This window comes from Callorhinus ursinus, unplaced genomic scaffold (assembly GCF_003265705.2).
Source record: "Callorhinus ursinus isolate GAN/ISIS: 27379988/994484 unplaced genomic scaffold, GSC_fseal_2.0 scaffold41, whole genome shotgun sequence".
NCBI classification, from domain to species: Eukaryota; Metazoa; Chordata; class Mammalia; order Carnivora; family Otariidae; genus Callorhinus; species Callorhinus ursinus.
In genome coordinates, this window is record NW_027397103.1 from 850,508 (window position 1) to 867,604 (window position 17,097).

Here is a 17,097-nt window from a genome sequence, read left to right on the forward strand (position 1 = left end):
GAAGAAGTTTAGAGATTTCTTTCTCTTTCCAGCATGGCCAATGGCTGAGGAAGTGAAAGGTAGGGGGAGGGGGTAAGAATGCAGTAGGATGGAGGAGGCAGCCAGTATATTTAGGGCATCGGTTACATTCAGCAAGCAAATAAATGGATCAAGCAAGTATTGAGGATAAAGAGGCCTGGGTGTCTCAATGTTGGAGAAGGGAATTACAAACATGGAAACTGGGAGGGCTAGAAAGAACCCTTAACCTTGGGGTGCCTGGCTGGCTCAGTCAGCAGAGGGTGCGACACTTGATCTCGGGGTTCCGGGTTCAAGCCCTGTGTTAGGTATAGAGATTACTTAAAAAAAGAAAGAAAGAAAGAACCCTAACCTTCTGGTTGGACTGGAATTGAAAGTATCAGTGTGAACTCATTGTTTTTTAAATACATATACACACATGGATATAGAAACAGACATAGATGCATGGTGTGCATGTGGAGAGAGAGAGAAATGGAAAGACCAAGACAGATGATAGATAGATAGATAGATGATAGATAGATAGATAGATAGATAGATAGATAGATAGATAGATAATAGATAGATAGATAGATTAGATGATAGATAGATGATAGATAGAGGTCTGGGGTAGGGCCTGGAGATCTAAGTACTTAGCCATTGTCCCAGGAAATTCTGAAGTTAAGTGGTCCACAGACCACCCTCAGAGGAATGTTGACCTAGAAATTCAGAAAGTGGGGCACCTGGGTAGTTCAGTTGGGTAAGCATCGGACTCTTGATTTCAGCTCAGGTCATGAACTCAAGGTTGTGAGACTGAGCCCTGTGTCTGGGTTCCATGCTCAGTATGGAGTCTGCTTGTCCCTCTCCCCCTGCTCACTCACATGTTCTTGCTCTCAGATAAATAAATAAATGAAGTCTTAAAAAAAAAAAAAAAAAGAAATTCGGAAAGCTGTGGCAATCTTCTTACTCAGTCCTGACCTTAACTCCTTTCATATCTTTCCGCTTTCCCAGGGTGACGCTGTACGCCGAGTTCCTTCCCATGAAGGCCAGAGCTAAATGTATTTTGCTGATTGAGGTAAGGAGGGTGGTCTGGGTTTTCCAATAGTGTTCAGTCTCTGAGCAGGAGATTCTCAGGTGTCCTGAGCCACAGGATAAGGAAATGGGACTTTGTCAGTTATGTAAATTTGAACATTTTTTTTGTTTTTTGTTTTTTGGGTTTTTTTTTTTTTTTTTTTGCTTTACAGATAAATTCTTCAATTGACAAAAAAAATTCAATCTCTTAAAAAAAATGGTGGCAGGCTGGTGGTATGTCATTCTTGGGCTAGAAATGGCTTTTATCTGAGGGTCGCTGCCGAACCGTGCAGCTAAGGGAAACAAAACTCCTGTCCCTTGTCCATATCATCACCCTCCACCCCTATTTGTATCTGGACTCACCTGTGTCTTGTGTGAGCGGCCACCTCTGTAACCTAGAGGCTGCCTTAAAAGGTCCTTTGTCCAGCTAGTCCCTCTCAAGCCTTCTTCCTGCCAGGGTCTTGTGACCCATTTTCCCATCATGATCTGGAAGCTCTCAGGGCAAATATGTAAGTGCCCAATGGTGCCATGCAATGGGCAGTAGGGTTTATTTGACCTTTCCGGACACTGATGTCCACAGTGATGTCTATGATGCCATTCTCTAGCCACCAGGACCACACTGACAATATTAATTACATTAACCCCACGACCCAATCTACCACCCTGACTGCATCTACCCCTGACCAATAAGGATGGTAGTCAGCTAGTCCATACTGGTATGGATGAACCAACTATTTAAATATTGAGATGTATCTGTGCCAGCAGATCCTGGTCGCTGATTAGGCCTCATCACCTAACACCCTGTCCTCTCCTAGGACCCCCTAGAACTTCCCATGATCTAGCAACTAAAGAGTTAACTCCTGGCCACTGTCGTGTGTGTGTGTGTGTGTGTGTGTATGTGTGTGTTGGGAGCGGGTATGTCTGGTACCCATTCTGGTTGGTCAGTCCTGTATCAGTTTGTTAGACATTTTGACTATCACCCCTGGTTGTCAGCAACAGAAATGTGGTTAATTTAAGCAAAAGGGGATTTCGGAGGGCTCTTATGGGCTCCCAGAACTGATGGGGAAACTTGAAGGACCAGGTTTGTCAATGGGCAATAGTTGTAGTGTCCCAACAGGAACCAGCATACTCAAATTAGGATAATTTGGGGACGCCTGGGTGGCTCAGTTGGTTAAGCATCTGCCTTTGGCTCAGGTCATGATCCCGGGGTCCTGGGATCGAGTCCCGCATCGGGCTCCCTGCTCGGCGGGGAGCCTGCTTCTCCCTCTGCCTCTGCCTCTCTCTCTCTCTGTCTCTCATGAATAAATAAATAAAATCTTAAAAAAAAACAAATTAAGATAATTTGAAGAAAGTTTGATAAAGGGACTATTTCTAAATAGCCCCAGGCCGGAAGTTCCAGTTGCCAGGCAAAGGCAGGAAGTAATTAGCAGTCCAGAGAGGGAGAGTTGTATGTCCAGAGCTATTGGACGCGACCTGGGACCTTCTGCTGAGAGATGCAGCGAGCCCACGAGCACCCTGCAGAGAGGGAGCCAGAGGAGTAAATGCCCCAACCTCTCTTACCTCCCTCCCTCTCTCCCAGTTCCTGTGGGGCTCCCCATTGGCTGCACCCAGTGGGAAGCCAGAAATCAGGAAGTCTATGGATGCAGTGCATTCAAAGAGCAAAGTGGGGAAGGATGGGGAGTGACTCGGAGAGGCACACAGAAGATATTCAGCCCTGCAGAGAAGAGGCAATTGGGACTAAGGATACTAGGGCCCCAATGGGCAAGAGAGATGGATGTCAGTAAACAAAAACCAGTGTGTCCATCACCATCTCGACCTCACACGAGGTGGTACTGATCTCCTTAACCAGAGCTACCACACTGTACACTCCAGTGGGTACCACGCCAATATCATACCATGTGGATGGCACCCTCAGGAGATGGATAACATGGTGGCCGTGGCCCAACTATATGGACCCCAGGAAAAGTGGTGGCCATTCTGACTTTGCAGACCCCAAAGACCCCTTACCCATATCGAGAGCGTCATCTACAATGACACTCACATTACTCATGCGTTGACCACGCAGGAGCGTGATCAACTGATCCCATTTTCCCATGCCAGGTCTTCTGGGCCATCGGGACCGTGTTCGAGGTCATCCTGGCTGTGTTTGTGATGCCCAGCCTGGGCTGGCGCTGGCTGCTCATCCTTTCGGCTGTCCCCTTGCTCCTCTTTGCGGTCCTGTGTTTTGTAGGTATCCTTTAAGACATCTCAACCTTTGTCTCCTGGCCTCCTGCTGTTCCCTGTATTTAGGTGGGGGGGGGTGGGGGTGGAGGAGGACACCATCCTGTAAAGCTTATTTTTAAGATTTTTGGGGGGGACTCTGACAACAACACCATTTAGTAATAACAAGAGCAACGGCAGCAATCATAACTGCATGAACCCATTCCAGGCACTGTGCTAAGTAAGCACTTTGTCTGGATTATCTCACTTAATCCCCTCAACAACCCGAAAAGATGGGATCTATCATTATCCCCATTTTATGGATGAGGAAATGGAGGCACAGAGAGGTCAAGTAATTGCTCAAGGTCACACAACCAATATAATCAATGACAGAGCCAGGATTTGAAGCCAGGCCTCTGGAGCCAGAGGCCCCACCCTTAAAGACTCCACACCCAGATGAGAGTATGTGGCTGGGACCCAGTGTTCTGTTCCACCCTAACCTGCCACACCTGTACCCACAGTGGCTGCCGGAGAGCGCAAGGTACGATGTGTTGTCCGGGAATCAGGAAAAGGCCATTGCCACATTAAAGAGGATAGCAACCGAAAACGGAGCCCCCATGCCGCTGGGGAAACTCATCATCTCCAGACAGGTCCGTGCCTGGCCCACCGTCTGTGGCGTGTGTGTTTGTGCACCTGCGTGGGAGCGTGTATGTGGGTGGGGTGTGGTAAATCCTGAGACATGCGAAAAGAGCAGAAGCAGACCAATTCCCCAAAAGCCAGTTTTCCTGAATTAACTTGGTAATGTATCTTTTTACATGTTTCAAGGAGCATTCTTTTTGAATATATATAGTAAGTAGGAGTATATTTTTCCTATGTACATATTAATATATTTATTTCCTCAATATATTCTCTCCATAAATATATTGATGAATCTATTTCTAAATATATTAATGAGCCTATTTCAAAATATATTCAACAAATACATTCTCAAATATATTCATAAACATATTTAAAGAGTATTGTTTTTTCATTCAAGAATATATTAAAAAATATATTTTTATTCACAAAAATAATATTCAGGTAGACTAAACCACCTATAGTCCATAATCCTTTTATTCACAAAAATAATATTCAGGTAGACTAAACCACCTATAGTCCATAATCCTTTTTTAAGCATTTAGCATGTTTAAATAAGCATTTCTCAAACTAAGGAAAATATATTTGTTAAATATATCTAAGAAGAATATAATCACAGTCATAGAATATACTCTTTTTTTAAAAGATTTTATTTATTTATTTATTTTATTATTATTTTTAAAAGATTTTATTTATTTATTTGACAGAGAGAGAGAGACAGCAAGAGCAGGAACACAAGCAGGGGGAGTGGGAGAGGGAGAAGCAGGCTTCCCGCGGAGCAGGGATCCCGATGCGGGGCTCGATCCCAGGACCCTGGGATCATGACCTGAGCCGAAGGCAGACGCTTAATGACTGAGCCACCCAGGCGCCCCTCATAGAATATACTCTGAAAAAGAACATTGTAGAGTGGTTCAGTCGGTTAAGTGTCTGCCTTCAGCTCAGCTCCGTGGGGAGCCTGCTTCTCCCTCTCCCCGTCTCCCACTGCCCTTCCCCCTGCTCATGCTCTCTCTCTCTCTTAAATAAATAAACAAAATCTTAAAAAAAAAAAGAACATTGTAGAGCAAAGATTTGATAACAGCAAATTATATGAAATTGGCAAGTAGGTCGTTTAACTAATCAATCTTTCAGCACATTGGCCCCTGGCGAATTAATTTTCAGCACATTAATTTTTGTGATCTTGACCTAGAGCTGGCTTAGTCGGGGCATGAAATGGTTAGACACCCCTTGGACTGACTGACTGCTCCCCGGGTCTATGGGACTACCTGAGAGTCCTCAGGGCATGGAGTCTGCTTCCTGGCTCCAGGACTTCAGGCTGGGTTTGGGGGTTGCAGAACGTCTCCATCCTTGGGGAATCAAGACTGTAGACATTGCTGGGTCCTGGCTGGAGGGCCTCACTGGGCTGGGGGACTTTGTGCTGTGGGATTGAGTCCTGGGTTCTCGGATCCTGAGCATGTAGCCCACCAGCAACCTCCCTCCCAGCAGTGGGTGTCCACCCAATGCCAGCACTGCTGGAGGAGTGGAGAGCAAAGGGCATGTCCTTGTCTTGAAACAGGAAGACCGAGGCAGAATGAGGGACCTTTTCACGCCCCATTTTAGATGGACAACCTTGTTGCTGTGGTTTATATGGTAAGAGCTGTTTCTTGACACTTTGATCCCCTTCACCCGTGCCCTGTTTTGTGTTCTGTTTTTATGTGACGCACAGAGAACTCTTTGATCGTAGGCAACAATTACAAAGTTCAGTGGTTTGAGCATCACTTTCCTGGGATCTCTGCCTTTTCCAGATATTACCTGTACTATTATTTTCTTAGTCTTTTTCTTTAATTGAACTCACTTCTGACTCAGATAAATGTCCTTTTTTAAAGAAACTTTTTAAATTTTATTTCCAATATCGTTAACATACAATGTTATATTAGTTTCAGATACACAAGATAGTGAATCAGAGAGTTTATACATTACTCAGTGCTCCTCATGATAAGTGTGCTCTTAATCCCCATCACCTATTTCACCCATCCCCCACCCACCTCCCCTCTGGTAACCACCAGTTTGTTCTCTCTAGTTAAGAGCCTGTTTTTTGGTTTGTCTCTTTTTCTTTTCCTTTGTTTGTTTTGTTTCTTAAATTCCACACATGAGTGAAATCATACGGTATTTGTCTTTCTCTGACTGACTTATTTCACTTAGCATCATATTCTCTAGCTCCATCCACGGTATTACAAATGGCAAGATTTCATTCTTTTTATGGCAGAATAATATTCTGTTGTGTGTATATGTGTGTGTATATAAATATGTGTGTGTGTGTATGTATCACATCTTCTTTTCCATTCATCCATCAATGGACACGGACTGCTTCCATAATTTGGCTATTGTAAATGATGCTGCAATAAACATAGGGGTGCAAATCTCCTTTTGAATTAGGGTTTTTGTACTCTTTGGGTAAATACCCAGTAATGCAATAGGGTAATTCTATTTTTAATTTTTTGAGGAGCCTCCATACTGTTTTCCAGAGTGGCTATGCCAGTTTGCATTCCCACCATTAGTGCACAAGGGTTCAGATAAATGTCTTTTAAGAGGGAATTTTATATGTCTGCTTTAAAGAAAAAAACCTTAAGTGCAGGCCATATATTTTCAAGAGATATACAGTAAAAAGTAGCTAGATTGATGATTTGCCAAGACACTGAGCTGCTGTATTTAATAGAGAGACACAGACAGAGGGTAGGTGTTAAGGACTCATTCATTAGCAAGTAAGTGAAACTAGGAAATCATCAAAATACAGTTGACTTTGAACAATGCAGAAAGGGGGTTAAAGGCACAGACCCCTGAACAGTCGGAAATCTTTTGACTCCCCCAAAACTTAACCAATAGCCGCCTATTGACCAGAAGCCTTACTGGTAACATAAAAAAGTCAATGAACACATATTTTGTATGTTGTATGTATTACGTATTATATATTATATCTTAAAGTAGGCTAGAGAAAAAGAAAATGTCATTAAAATCTTCTGGAAGAGAAAATGCACTTGCAGTAGTGTACTATATTTATTGAAAAAAAGCTCTTTACAAGTGGCCCTGTGCAGTTCAAAACCTGTGCTGTCCAAGGGTCAACTGTAATTTGAAAGGAAATGTAAAATGGATTTTTGTCACAATGAGATTCCATATGCATGCTCCATCAAGTCCCCTTCTTGGCCAATATTGCCTTGGATACCACCAGTGGCATGGGGCCCACCGCATTTAGGGCACCACTAGTTTGGTCAATACAGGCATCCTTAGAACTTTCAATCCTAATCCTGGTCTATTTTCCTTAAATAACAGCCACTGGTGATGTCTGGATGTGGGCAGGACGGAAGGCAGTGATTTGTACAGAGTAATTACCTGAAAATCCACAACTAGTTAAATCTCAGCTATTCTTTGAACTCTCTTTCTACCAAACCATGTACACAGCATGAACAGTGTGCAGAAGGGGCCTGGCTAACACTTTGCATTCTGGTTTAACCAGTTCTCATGTTTCCCATGCACCTTTGAGTAGAGGTGCTAATTAGCAGGGGATTGTCCTGAAAAGTGGTCAGTTGCAGGCAAGTGGAGGGGAAAGCTTTGATAATATACAGAACTGGGCTCTAGCTCTGTCCCTGCATGCCTAAGAGCTGAACCAGGCATTTATTAAACACCTGCTGTGTGCCCAACACAAGTGTGGAATCTGTAGGATTTTTTAAAAGGGAGTGGAGGTGGGAGTTTAAGGTATCTATCTTCGCATGCGGGTGATTCAGTTGGGCTGACACTACCCAAATACTGAAGCAATTAATTGGAGACTAATTTTTGTGCACTATAGAAATTGCTAAATTTGCTGGCACATATTGCAACCCAAGGAAATTAATCACTGCAGTCTGATTATGACAGTTCCCATGTAACTGTACTACGGGATGATAATGTTCTGGTCTACAGACTTGAGTGTTCTAGTTCCTGGGACAATTGTGAATTAATTAACTATTTCATTCTGATGTGAAATTTTAGGGAAGTCTGCAGAATCCACACTTGTACGGGGCACACAGCAGGTGTTTAATAAATGCTTGGTGAGTTGATTCAGCTCTCAGGAGTTCAAGGGCAGAGCTGGAGTCCAGTGCTCTTTATTATCAAAGTTTTCCCTCTTCTTCTCTCTTCACGTTGACCAGCTTGGCCCAGAAGCCCTGATCAATGTCACCCATGACTGTGTTCTTCCAAATTTTGGTCCCCCAAACTTGTTTTCCCTATTGCCAGTTGAATAAACAGCCTGGGGTGTTCTCTGTGATATAATACAGTTCTTGGTCTTTCAAAGGACACAAGATCACGTCCCTTTATCACATCACTATGCTTTGTACCTGCCATTTTCCTGCTCAAGGGCCCCAGGAAAGCCCCCAAAGGTCCAGTGCCATCCATGCCCAAAGACTGGTCCTCACTGTTATAGATGCAAGTCCTTCCTGAGGGCATGGGGAAAGGAGACTTGCATTTCTCCCACCATTTCTTTACCTCTTCCTGCTTCCTTTCTGGCAGGTTTTCCAATGCGTTTTCTTACTATGGATTAGTTCTGCTCACCACTGAGCTCTTTCAGGCCGGAGATGTCTGCAGCAGTGAGTATCAAACTACCCTACTCCCACCCTACATAGTCACACACGCATGCCCACCCCAGGTTCCACCTCTCCTGAGCCTGGCCATGCACAAATACCGGTGACGTTGCCCCACAGACTCCTGGGAGAAAGTCTCTGCCAAATGAGCATAGAAGACCCGGACTGTGGTCCCCAAGATACTCTGTAGGAAGCCGAATAATCTTGTCATGATAAAAGTGACGTTACGGGGCGCCTGGGTGGTTCAGTTGGTTGGGCGACTGCCATCAGCTCAGGTCATGATCCTGGAGTCCCTGGATCGAGTCCCGCATCGGGCTCCCTGCTCAGCGAGGAACCTGCTTCTCCCTCTGACCCTCCCCCCTCTCATGTGCTCTCTCTCTCTCAAATAAATAAAATCTTTAAAAAAAAAAATCTTATAAAAAAAAAAAGTGACGTTACGGCAGAGTCCTATCTTATGTCACTTAGAGGGCTCGGTGAAGTACAGCCTGAGTTTGATGGCCGTGACCCTATGCAGCAATTCTCGTGTGCATATGAGGTCTGAGAACCAGGTTGGATCTCAACCCCGGCCACACCACAGAATCACCCGGAGGAGCTTTTGTTTTTTTTATTTTTAAAAGATTTTATTTAGTTAGTTAGTTATTTGAGAGAGCAAGTGCACATGTGAGAGAGAGCATGAGCAGGCGAGAGGGGCAGAGGGAGAGGGAGAAGCAGACTCCCCGCTGAGCAGGGAGCCCCACGCGGGGCTTGATCCCAGGAATCCAGGATCACAACCGGAGCCGAAGGCAGATTCAATTGTGCAGCTAGAGGTGGGAGCCACTGTACAAAAGGAACAAAATAGAAAGCAAAGTGTATATGCAGATGTCTGGGCTTTCAAACCATTCTATCTTTAAGAATAGGTTCCTAGCATTGAAACCTGGGTGGAGAATAAAGGGATCAAGTTCTTGCTTGTCTGCAGGATTTGCCCAGTTATCTTTTTCATACTAAGCCTCTATAATCTTAGTTAATAGTTTGGTTTATTGGTATAAGGATTTAATGAGTTGGTGGCTTAGCCGCATATTTGGGATTTGGTATTGAGAGAGTATAAATCGCATGCCCCTAACAGTGGACCCACTGAAGCAAAGCAGAGGATCCAGGGGAATGTTACAAAGCAGGGATTGGCAAACTTTCTATAAAGGGCCAGATAGTCAAATTTTAGGCTTTGTGGGACATACACCTCTGCCGTTGGAGGAGGAAAATAGCTGTGGACCATGGGTTAATGAACAAACATTGCTTGTGTTCTAATAAAACCTTATTCGTGAATGCAAATTCGGGTGGCATATCATGTCTATGTCATGAAGTGTTATTCCTCTTTGATTTTTATTTTTATTTTTATTTTTTTTAAGATTTTATTTATTTATTCATGAGAGACAGAGAGAGAGAGGCAGAGGGAGAAGCAGGCTCCCAAGGAGCAGGGAGCCCAATGCGGGACTCGATCCCAGGACCCTGGGATCATGACCTGAGCCGAAAGCAGATGCTTAACCATCTGAGCCACCCAGGCACCCCCTCTTTGATTTTTAAAAATCATTTTTAAAATGTAAAAACCACTCTCAGCATGCAAGCCAGGCAGAAACAGGCAGGAGACCAGATATGACTTGCAGGTGATATTTTGCCAACCCCTGTTTAAAGGTCTCTCTTATACCCGGGTGGGAAAGTGATACTGTGGAACACGCCCATAGCTGGAAATCAGGGAGCCTGGGTTCTAGCACCAAGTAGTTGTGTGACCTTGGGCAAGTCATTCATTCGATATTTTCTATATGCCAGTTACTGATCTAGGTGTTAGGATACATCAGTGAACACAAAAGACAAATATCCCCACCCTGTAAGCTCATATTTTGGTGGGGAGAGAAAAAAAGAGAGAGAATAGCATAAGTAAGTAAATAACATAGCGTGTTGGAAGGTGATAGGTGTGTCAAAGAAAAAAATTTAAAGAAAAGGTAAAATCATGCCTCTCCTACAAATATACAATGAACACCTATCAAAGATTTTATTTTATTTAACTCATCAATTAATGAATGAACCAGTTAAGAACTGTGAAAAGTCTGAGGATTTACCTCTTTGTAAGCTAGCAAGTTAGCCTTCCACAGCTTCCACAGATGCCTGCAACAGACACAACACTCCTGGATCAGAGACAAAGGACTTTGTTACTCACAGTAATAGCAGTAGCTGAAGCATCGGCATTTCCTTACACCATAAGGAGTTCCCATTCCCACAGGGTAATATGAAGAAGGGGGGCCACAGCTGCAAAAGCAGTGGGTTATGTTACAAAAGGGGATCTCTGAGCTTAGGGCACCTAGCTCTCTTATACTGGATGGTAAAGACAGAAAGCTGGTAAAGCCTGCCCTTGTCCTGCAGGGAGACACTATGCCATTGAAGGCCATAAGCAAACCTGCCCCTTGCTCCAAAGTTGGACACTTCCTGTCAGAGTTGTTGGTTAAACAAAAGTCCTTGAAAAGATAGTTTAGAACAAAGATAGTCAGTGTCTTTGCTTAGAAAACATGCAGAAATGTGAGCAACCCATGGAGAATTGTTTACTAATGCCAGCAAGAGTTTACATCTGGTTCAAAGGAGAATTCAAAAATACATGTATATAGGCAATCCGAAATGCTGGAAAGGTTTTACAATTAGAGGCACAACTTGTCAATATGCATAAGGCAATAATCAATTGCATCACCAGACACAATTTGCATTTTGATAGACAAGAATCATTTGCATTAATGTCAATATTCTATAATGTGCATAGCTCACAGATAATGAAAGGTGATGCAACTTGTAAGGGTGCACTAGACAAAACATTTTGCCCATTTCAAAGTCTTTCATGCTATTTCTTAACAAATGTATGGGAAAAAAAAGATAGCCAAGCAGGATAAGGGAGGTCAGGAATGGGTAGCGGAGCAAGGGGCACTGGGTCAGTTGCAGTCTTAAATGGGGTAGTCAGAATGGCCTCCATGAGGTGAGATTTAAAGAAAGACATAAAGGAGGTGAGGAAATTAGTCATAGGGATATATAAAGAGCAATTCAGGAAGAGGCAGCAGCCAGTGCAAAGGTCCTGAGGCAGGAGTGTTGAAGGCACAGCAAGAAAACCAGTGTAGCTGGAGTATAGTGAACAGAGCGAGGGAGAGAGACAGAAGGTGGGATCAAGGAAGTAATGGGGGCCAGATAATATAGGTGGGGATCATAGAGGCCACCCTGGAGTCTGTCTGCCCCCTGGAGTCTGTCTGCCACAAAAACACCTAGTATGTGCCAGTTCTGGGCTAAGCACATTCATATGCACAGCCTGATTTCATTCTCCCAACCACCTTGCCCAGTGGTTTTATTAGCTCCAGTTTTATGAAGAAACTGAGGCTCAGAAACATAAAGCTGTAGCCCTGCCGGTTGGGATTTGAACCTCAGTCTGTCTGACTCCACGGCTGGGCCCTTTCTATGGTATCCCAGCTGAAGCATCCCCAGGGAAGGAGGTGTGGGAGCAGGAGGGTGCGATTCAAGGTTCTAGGCATGGCTCTTCTTTCTCCTGTCTTCCACCTCCCAGTTTCTAGCCAGAAGAAGGCAGTAGAAGCAAAATGCAGCCTGGCCTGTGAGTACCTGAGTGAGGAGGATTACATGGACCTGCTGTGGACTACCCTCTCTGAGTTCCCAGGTGAGGAGCCTGTGTGAGGTGGGGCTGGGGCAGGGAAGCCTGTGAATGCAGGAGCTGCTCATCTGGTGGTTCTACCTGGGGCTGCCTGGAAGCAAATCCCCCCCTTTCTAGGGGAGCTGGAGGTTCTTTTTTCAACCCTTAGCTACAAGTCGACAAGAACTGCAAAGACTACTCTACTTGAAGGCTCACATATTAGGCTGCCCATTGTCACGCTCACTGGCAGAAGACACGAGACTCCTGGGTCAAAGACAAAGACTATTACCCATGGCACAGCAAGCAACATGTTCCACACTGATTCCCAGAGCCCCCCAGTGGAATTCGATAGCAACATGAATAGTATATTAGTGTCAGCTCCCCTTGCTCCCAAATCTCACAGCGATGATGACGAAGGGTCCAGGCAGATGTTACACACACAGTGAGGTAGTGGGTACACCTGTTGTGCTCTAACTCTGGTCCTTTGATAAGAACGCCTCACCCAAATGCATACACATGCTGATAATGGATGATGGTTGCTGCTTGAGGGATTACCTGAGTGTTCCCTTCCATGTACCTGATTGATCTACTACTCCCCATATTCTTGACCCTGTATTCCACGGTTTTCCTTGACTTCCCATTATCTTCCTCAATCCCTTTTTCACTTTGCTTACCTGAGAATTCCCAGGCTTAGGGAACTCAAATCTTCTATAACGGGTTGCCAGAAACCTGCCCAGTTTTTTGCTCCAGAGAGAGAGACATCGCCTTTATTGCCTTGGACAGTAAACAGACCTGCCCTTGGCTCTGGAAGGGGACAGTATCTCTATCTCCAAGGCTATTGGCTGTCCAAATTAAATGATAGCCTGGAACAAAGGGCAGCTAGTGCCTCTGCATGCAAGAAATACAAGAGACCCATGGAGAATTGTCCCCCATCAGCCCTCACAATGGAAGGGTCAGTGGGTGTCAAAAAATCCAAACCTGCACACAAAGTGAAGGCGATCTATCTTTTCCTTTTAAAAAACTAATAATTACTACAACAGCAATAGTATCTGGTATTTATTGAGTGCTTACCATATGGATATCTGGCTCTATGCCAAATGTTTTATAGATATGTCTCATTTAGTCTTGAGAAGTAGCATAATTATCCCCCATTTTACAACCGAAGAAACTAAGGCTTAAAGAGGTGTAGCCAAAACTGTTCCTAAACTTGCAGATGCCAGTGTCTGCATCTTTGTGTCTGAGGGCTCTCTCAAGAGGGATGGAAAGCCTCAGGACCTAAAAGCAAGCAAGGTGGCTGGAAGTCCCAGGGAGTGAACATCTGGGAGCTGCTTTCAAATGATAACTGCAGGAGTTGGTGGTATATAAATACCCTGGCTTCCTCGCCTGTCAGGCAGGAGAATTCTAAGATGCCTGTCCCACACTGGCTCCCAGAGCCCCCCAGTGGAATTCGATAGCAACTGCCCACAATGGTAACTTGCCTTCCCTTCCCTATCTTACCTTCCTAGCCTCCCACTGGTGTTTCTTTGGGTTACCTCTCAAGCAAACACTTGTACTTGGACCCTTTCCCCAGCGTCTGCTCCTAGGAAAGCTCAGCTAAAACACTGAGTGTCCTACACTTGGCAGAGCTAAGAACTGAGGTCCCACCCCAGAGCCCGGAGTCTTCACTCCTATCTTTCTTCTAAAACCCTTCCTGCATAGAGCTCAGAGGGTAAGACTAGGGACTTGGAGTTAGACACCACGTTGCCAATAACCATTTCCATGACTTTTCGATGATTTCCATGATTTTACCTTTCTGAAACTCAGATAACTCTTATTTATTACATTTATGATTTGTTGTTTCTGTTCGCTGACACATCCCAAGGCTCCTAGAACAGCTCCTGACACACAGTAGGCACTTAATTTTTCGATTGAATAAGTGTGGGAAATGCAGGTGTTGATAACATTTATTTTAGGGGGTTGTTTTGATGATTAAGCAAGATAATAGATGTACAAGTGCTGAGCCTAGATTTAATAATTATTATTAATATTATTAATAATAAGCACCATGCTATACTGTCTCTACTGAAGGGAGTCTTATTTTTATTGAGTCCCATTTTACAGATGCAGTAACTGAGGCTCAGAAAAGGCAAGGGACAAACCCAAGACCACATGGCAAGTCAGAGGCAGAAGGAGGCCTTAGAACCTGCATGGTTCTGACTCCCATCCCTGGTGTCCATTGCCTGGATTCAATGAATGCCATGTCCCTTGGTGCCTATTTAGTTATCCATTGCTGTGTAACAAATTATCCCATATTTTAGTGGCTTCAAACAACGTATTTATTACTCACAGTTTCTGTGGGTCAGGAAGCTGGGAGTGGCTACCTGGGTCCTCTGCTTCAGCTTATCTAACAAGACTGCAATGGCGGTGTTGGCCCAGCGTCTGCAGTCACATCTGAAAGTTCAGCTGGGACAGGGGCTGTTTCCATGCTCACTCACGTGGTCGTTGGCAAGATTCAATGCCTCCAGGGTTGTTGGACTGAGGGCCTCAGTTCCTCACTGGTTATTGGCCAGAGGCCACTTTTAGGCCAGCGCCTAAGAAGAGTCAGGGGGAGAGAAAATACCAGCAAAGCAGAAGCCACATTCTTTTACAACTTCATCTCAGAAGTGACATCCCAATGCTTTTCTGTATTCTGGTCATGAGAAACGACTCACCAGGTCCAGCCCACTCTCAGGAGCAGGGAACTGTATGGGGTGTGAATACCAGGAGGTGGGGGGCATTGGGAGCCATATTGGAAGCCTCCTGCCATGGTGCCCCTGCTCTCCCCCAGGTGTCCTTGTGACTCTATGGATTATTGATCGCCTGGGCCGCAAGAAGACCATGGCCCTGTGCTTCATCATCTTCTCCCTCTGCAGCCTCCTGCTGTTCATCTGTGTTGGAAGGTGGGTCTGGAAACCAGCTCTCTCTGACCAGCAGGTTCACTTCTCAGGTCATGGTCAGTGTCTCTTTGGGCCTGTAAGCTGTGGACTATACTCCTGGTGGTCATCTGAGAGATTCCCCCCACCTCCCCGGTCCCTCACTAGGACTGAGACTCTTGACCACAAGATCAGACTCAGTTTTGGGCCTCTGATGGGGGTAGGGCTGGGAGGGCACTTTGGTCCAGGTTTTGCTCCAACACTGTCCCATTTAGGCTTTTGACATTGTCTCCCAGTGAGATCGTGCATACAACTGTTTATGTATGGGTTAAAAGCATTCCTTTGTTCAATGGAAATACTTCAAGGGCCTGTTGTATAATCCCTTTTTTGGCATTTCTCCATTTTTCCATCTTTGAAGAGCCTCAAAATATGGAAGAGGCTTATGCCTCTCTTGATCTCGGAGAGGCCCCAGACCAAAGCTGATGAGGAATATGTGGAAGGCCTGGAGAGGTAGCTTAGACCCTGACATGTTGGTGTTCTTAGGCATTTTGGGGAACAATGGAACAGAGGGTCGGGGACCAGGATTACCCTAAAAATACTGCATAGAAGTTTACTTTCACTGGCTCAGCTGGCTCCTGACTCTACCAGGCCCCGTCTGGGTTTTTCAGTGATTTATATCACTTCTCTCTGACCTTGCCCTCAACCTGGGCACGACAGATGTTTGCAGCTCTTAGCCTGGAACTTTGGAAAATGATAAATTTATAAAGGCGGGCCTTTCAAGAAGGCACCAGGATTGTGTGCCTGTGTGGATATGTTGGGTGGGGGTGGGCTGAGCCAATTTCTAGGGTATAAATTCTGCCTGGGCAGATAGGACTTTGCTGAAACAAGCTGACAGAAAACAAACAAACAAAAAAACCCTGCTCATCTTCTTTTTTATTTCTCTCCCTAGAAACATGCTCACTCTGTTACTCTTCATTGCAAGAGCATTTATTTCTGGAGGCTTCCAGGCAGCCTATGTTTACACACCTGAGGTAGGAGGGGGGGGTCTGGGAGCAGCCGGGAAGGGGAGGGAGGGAGCTCTGCCTCCAGAAACACCCAGCCTGGGATCCTCAGAATAGGATTTGTCCGTGGGTCTGTCTGAGTAGTGACTGTGAGGCTCTTCATTATTGCAGGCTATCTTTCAATTATTTTTTTTTTCTGCTTATGAAAGCTGATGTTCAGTGTAAAAGTTGCAAAGGGTATCGAACTGCATAAAACTAAAAATTAACGGGCCCCACGTTCCCCCTTCCTAGGTACCACCTTTTTAAAAATAATTCAGTTTTTTCCTAGGCACATACTAATTTATGTTAGTGCATGTACCAAATTGGGGAAGTGAGCAACTGGGAAGAGTTTTAATAAAGAAACTCATTACAGTGGTGTGGGACAAGGCTTAGGGAAACATGAAAGCAATAAAGTGCCCCAGAGCTTGCAATGGGGTGGAGGTGTCTGGGGACACTGCTGCCACCCGCGGCCAGTGGGGGGAGCGGAGGGGAGTGTTCCAGAGTCCCAGGGGAGAGCTGTAGAGAGAAGTTGTGGCCTGTAGTTGGGGGGACACATGTGGCCCAAGGCAACCTGGAAGGAGCAGGAGAAATTCCAGACCTCTCTCTTCTACCTCCTTCCCATCTTCCCAACCAGAAGCCTGGGGCTGACCTGTGGTACACATAAGCCCGCCCCAGGGCACAGAATGAGGTGGGGAATTCTGGAAACGAAGATTGAAGACAAGGAGCGCAGGACATATGGATCTACTTTGTTCTTTCCAGTACTTGCTCTACTACACTGTACTATATAGTATAAAGTATATACTATATATAGTATATCCTATATGTAATATACTAATATATACTACCTATTAGATACTATACTGTATATATTATACTATCCCTTTACTATATAGTATACAACTATATATTATATACTCTATTTTATTATACTATATACTATATATACTATGTATATTATATACTATCCCTTTACTATATAGTATACAACCATATATTATATACTCTATTTTATTACACTATATACTATATATACTATG

At 44.7% G+C, this 17,097-nt stretch overlaps 1 protein-coding gene across 1 annotated transcript in view; it reads left to right on the plus strand.

Moving 5' to 3' along the window:
* SVOP (SV2 related protein) overlaps positions 1-17,097 on the plus strand; it is a 67,331-nt gene that overhangs the window by 44,727 nt on the left and 5,507 nt on the right. Inside the window, exons 7-14 of the mRNA XM_025889335.2 lie at positions 1,003-1,066; positions 3,163-3,288; positions 3,783-3,911; positions 5,450-5,523; positions 8,413-8,489; positions 12,049-12,156; positions 14,936-15,047; positions 15,970-16,051. Coding sequence (XP_025745120.2) covers positions 1,003-1,066; positions 3,163-3,288; positions 3,783-3,911; positions 5,450-5,523; positions 8,413-8,489; positions 12,049-12,156; positions 14,936-15,047; positions 15,970-16,051 — 772 coding nt within the window. The remainder of the gene's footprint in view (positions 1-1,002; positions 1,067-3,162; positions 3,289-3,782; positions 3,912-5,449; positions 5,524-8,412; positions 8,490-12,048; positions 12,157-14,935; positions 15,048-15,969; positions 16,052-17,097) is intronic.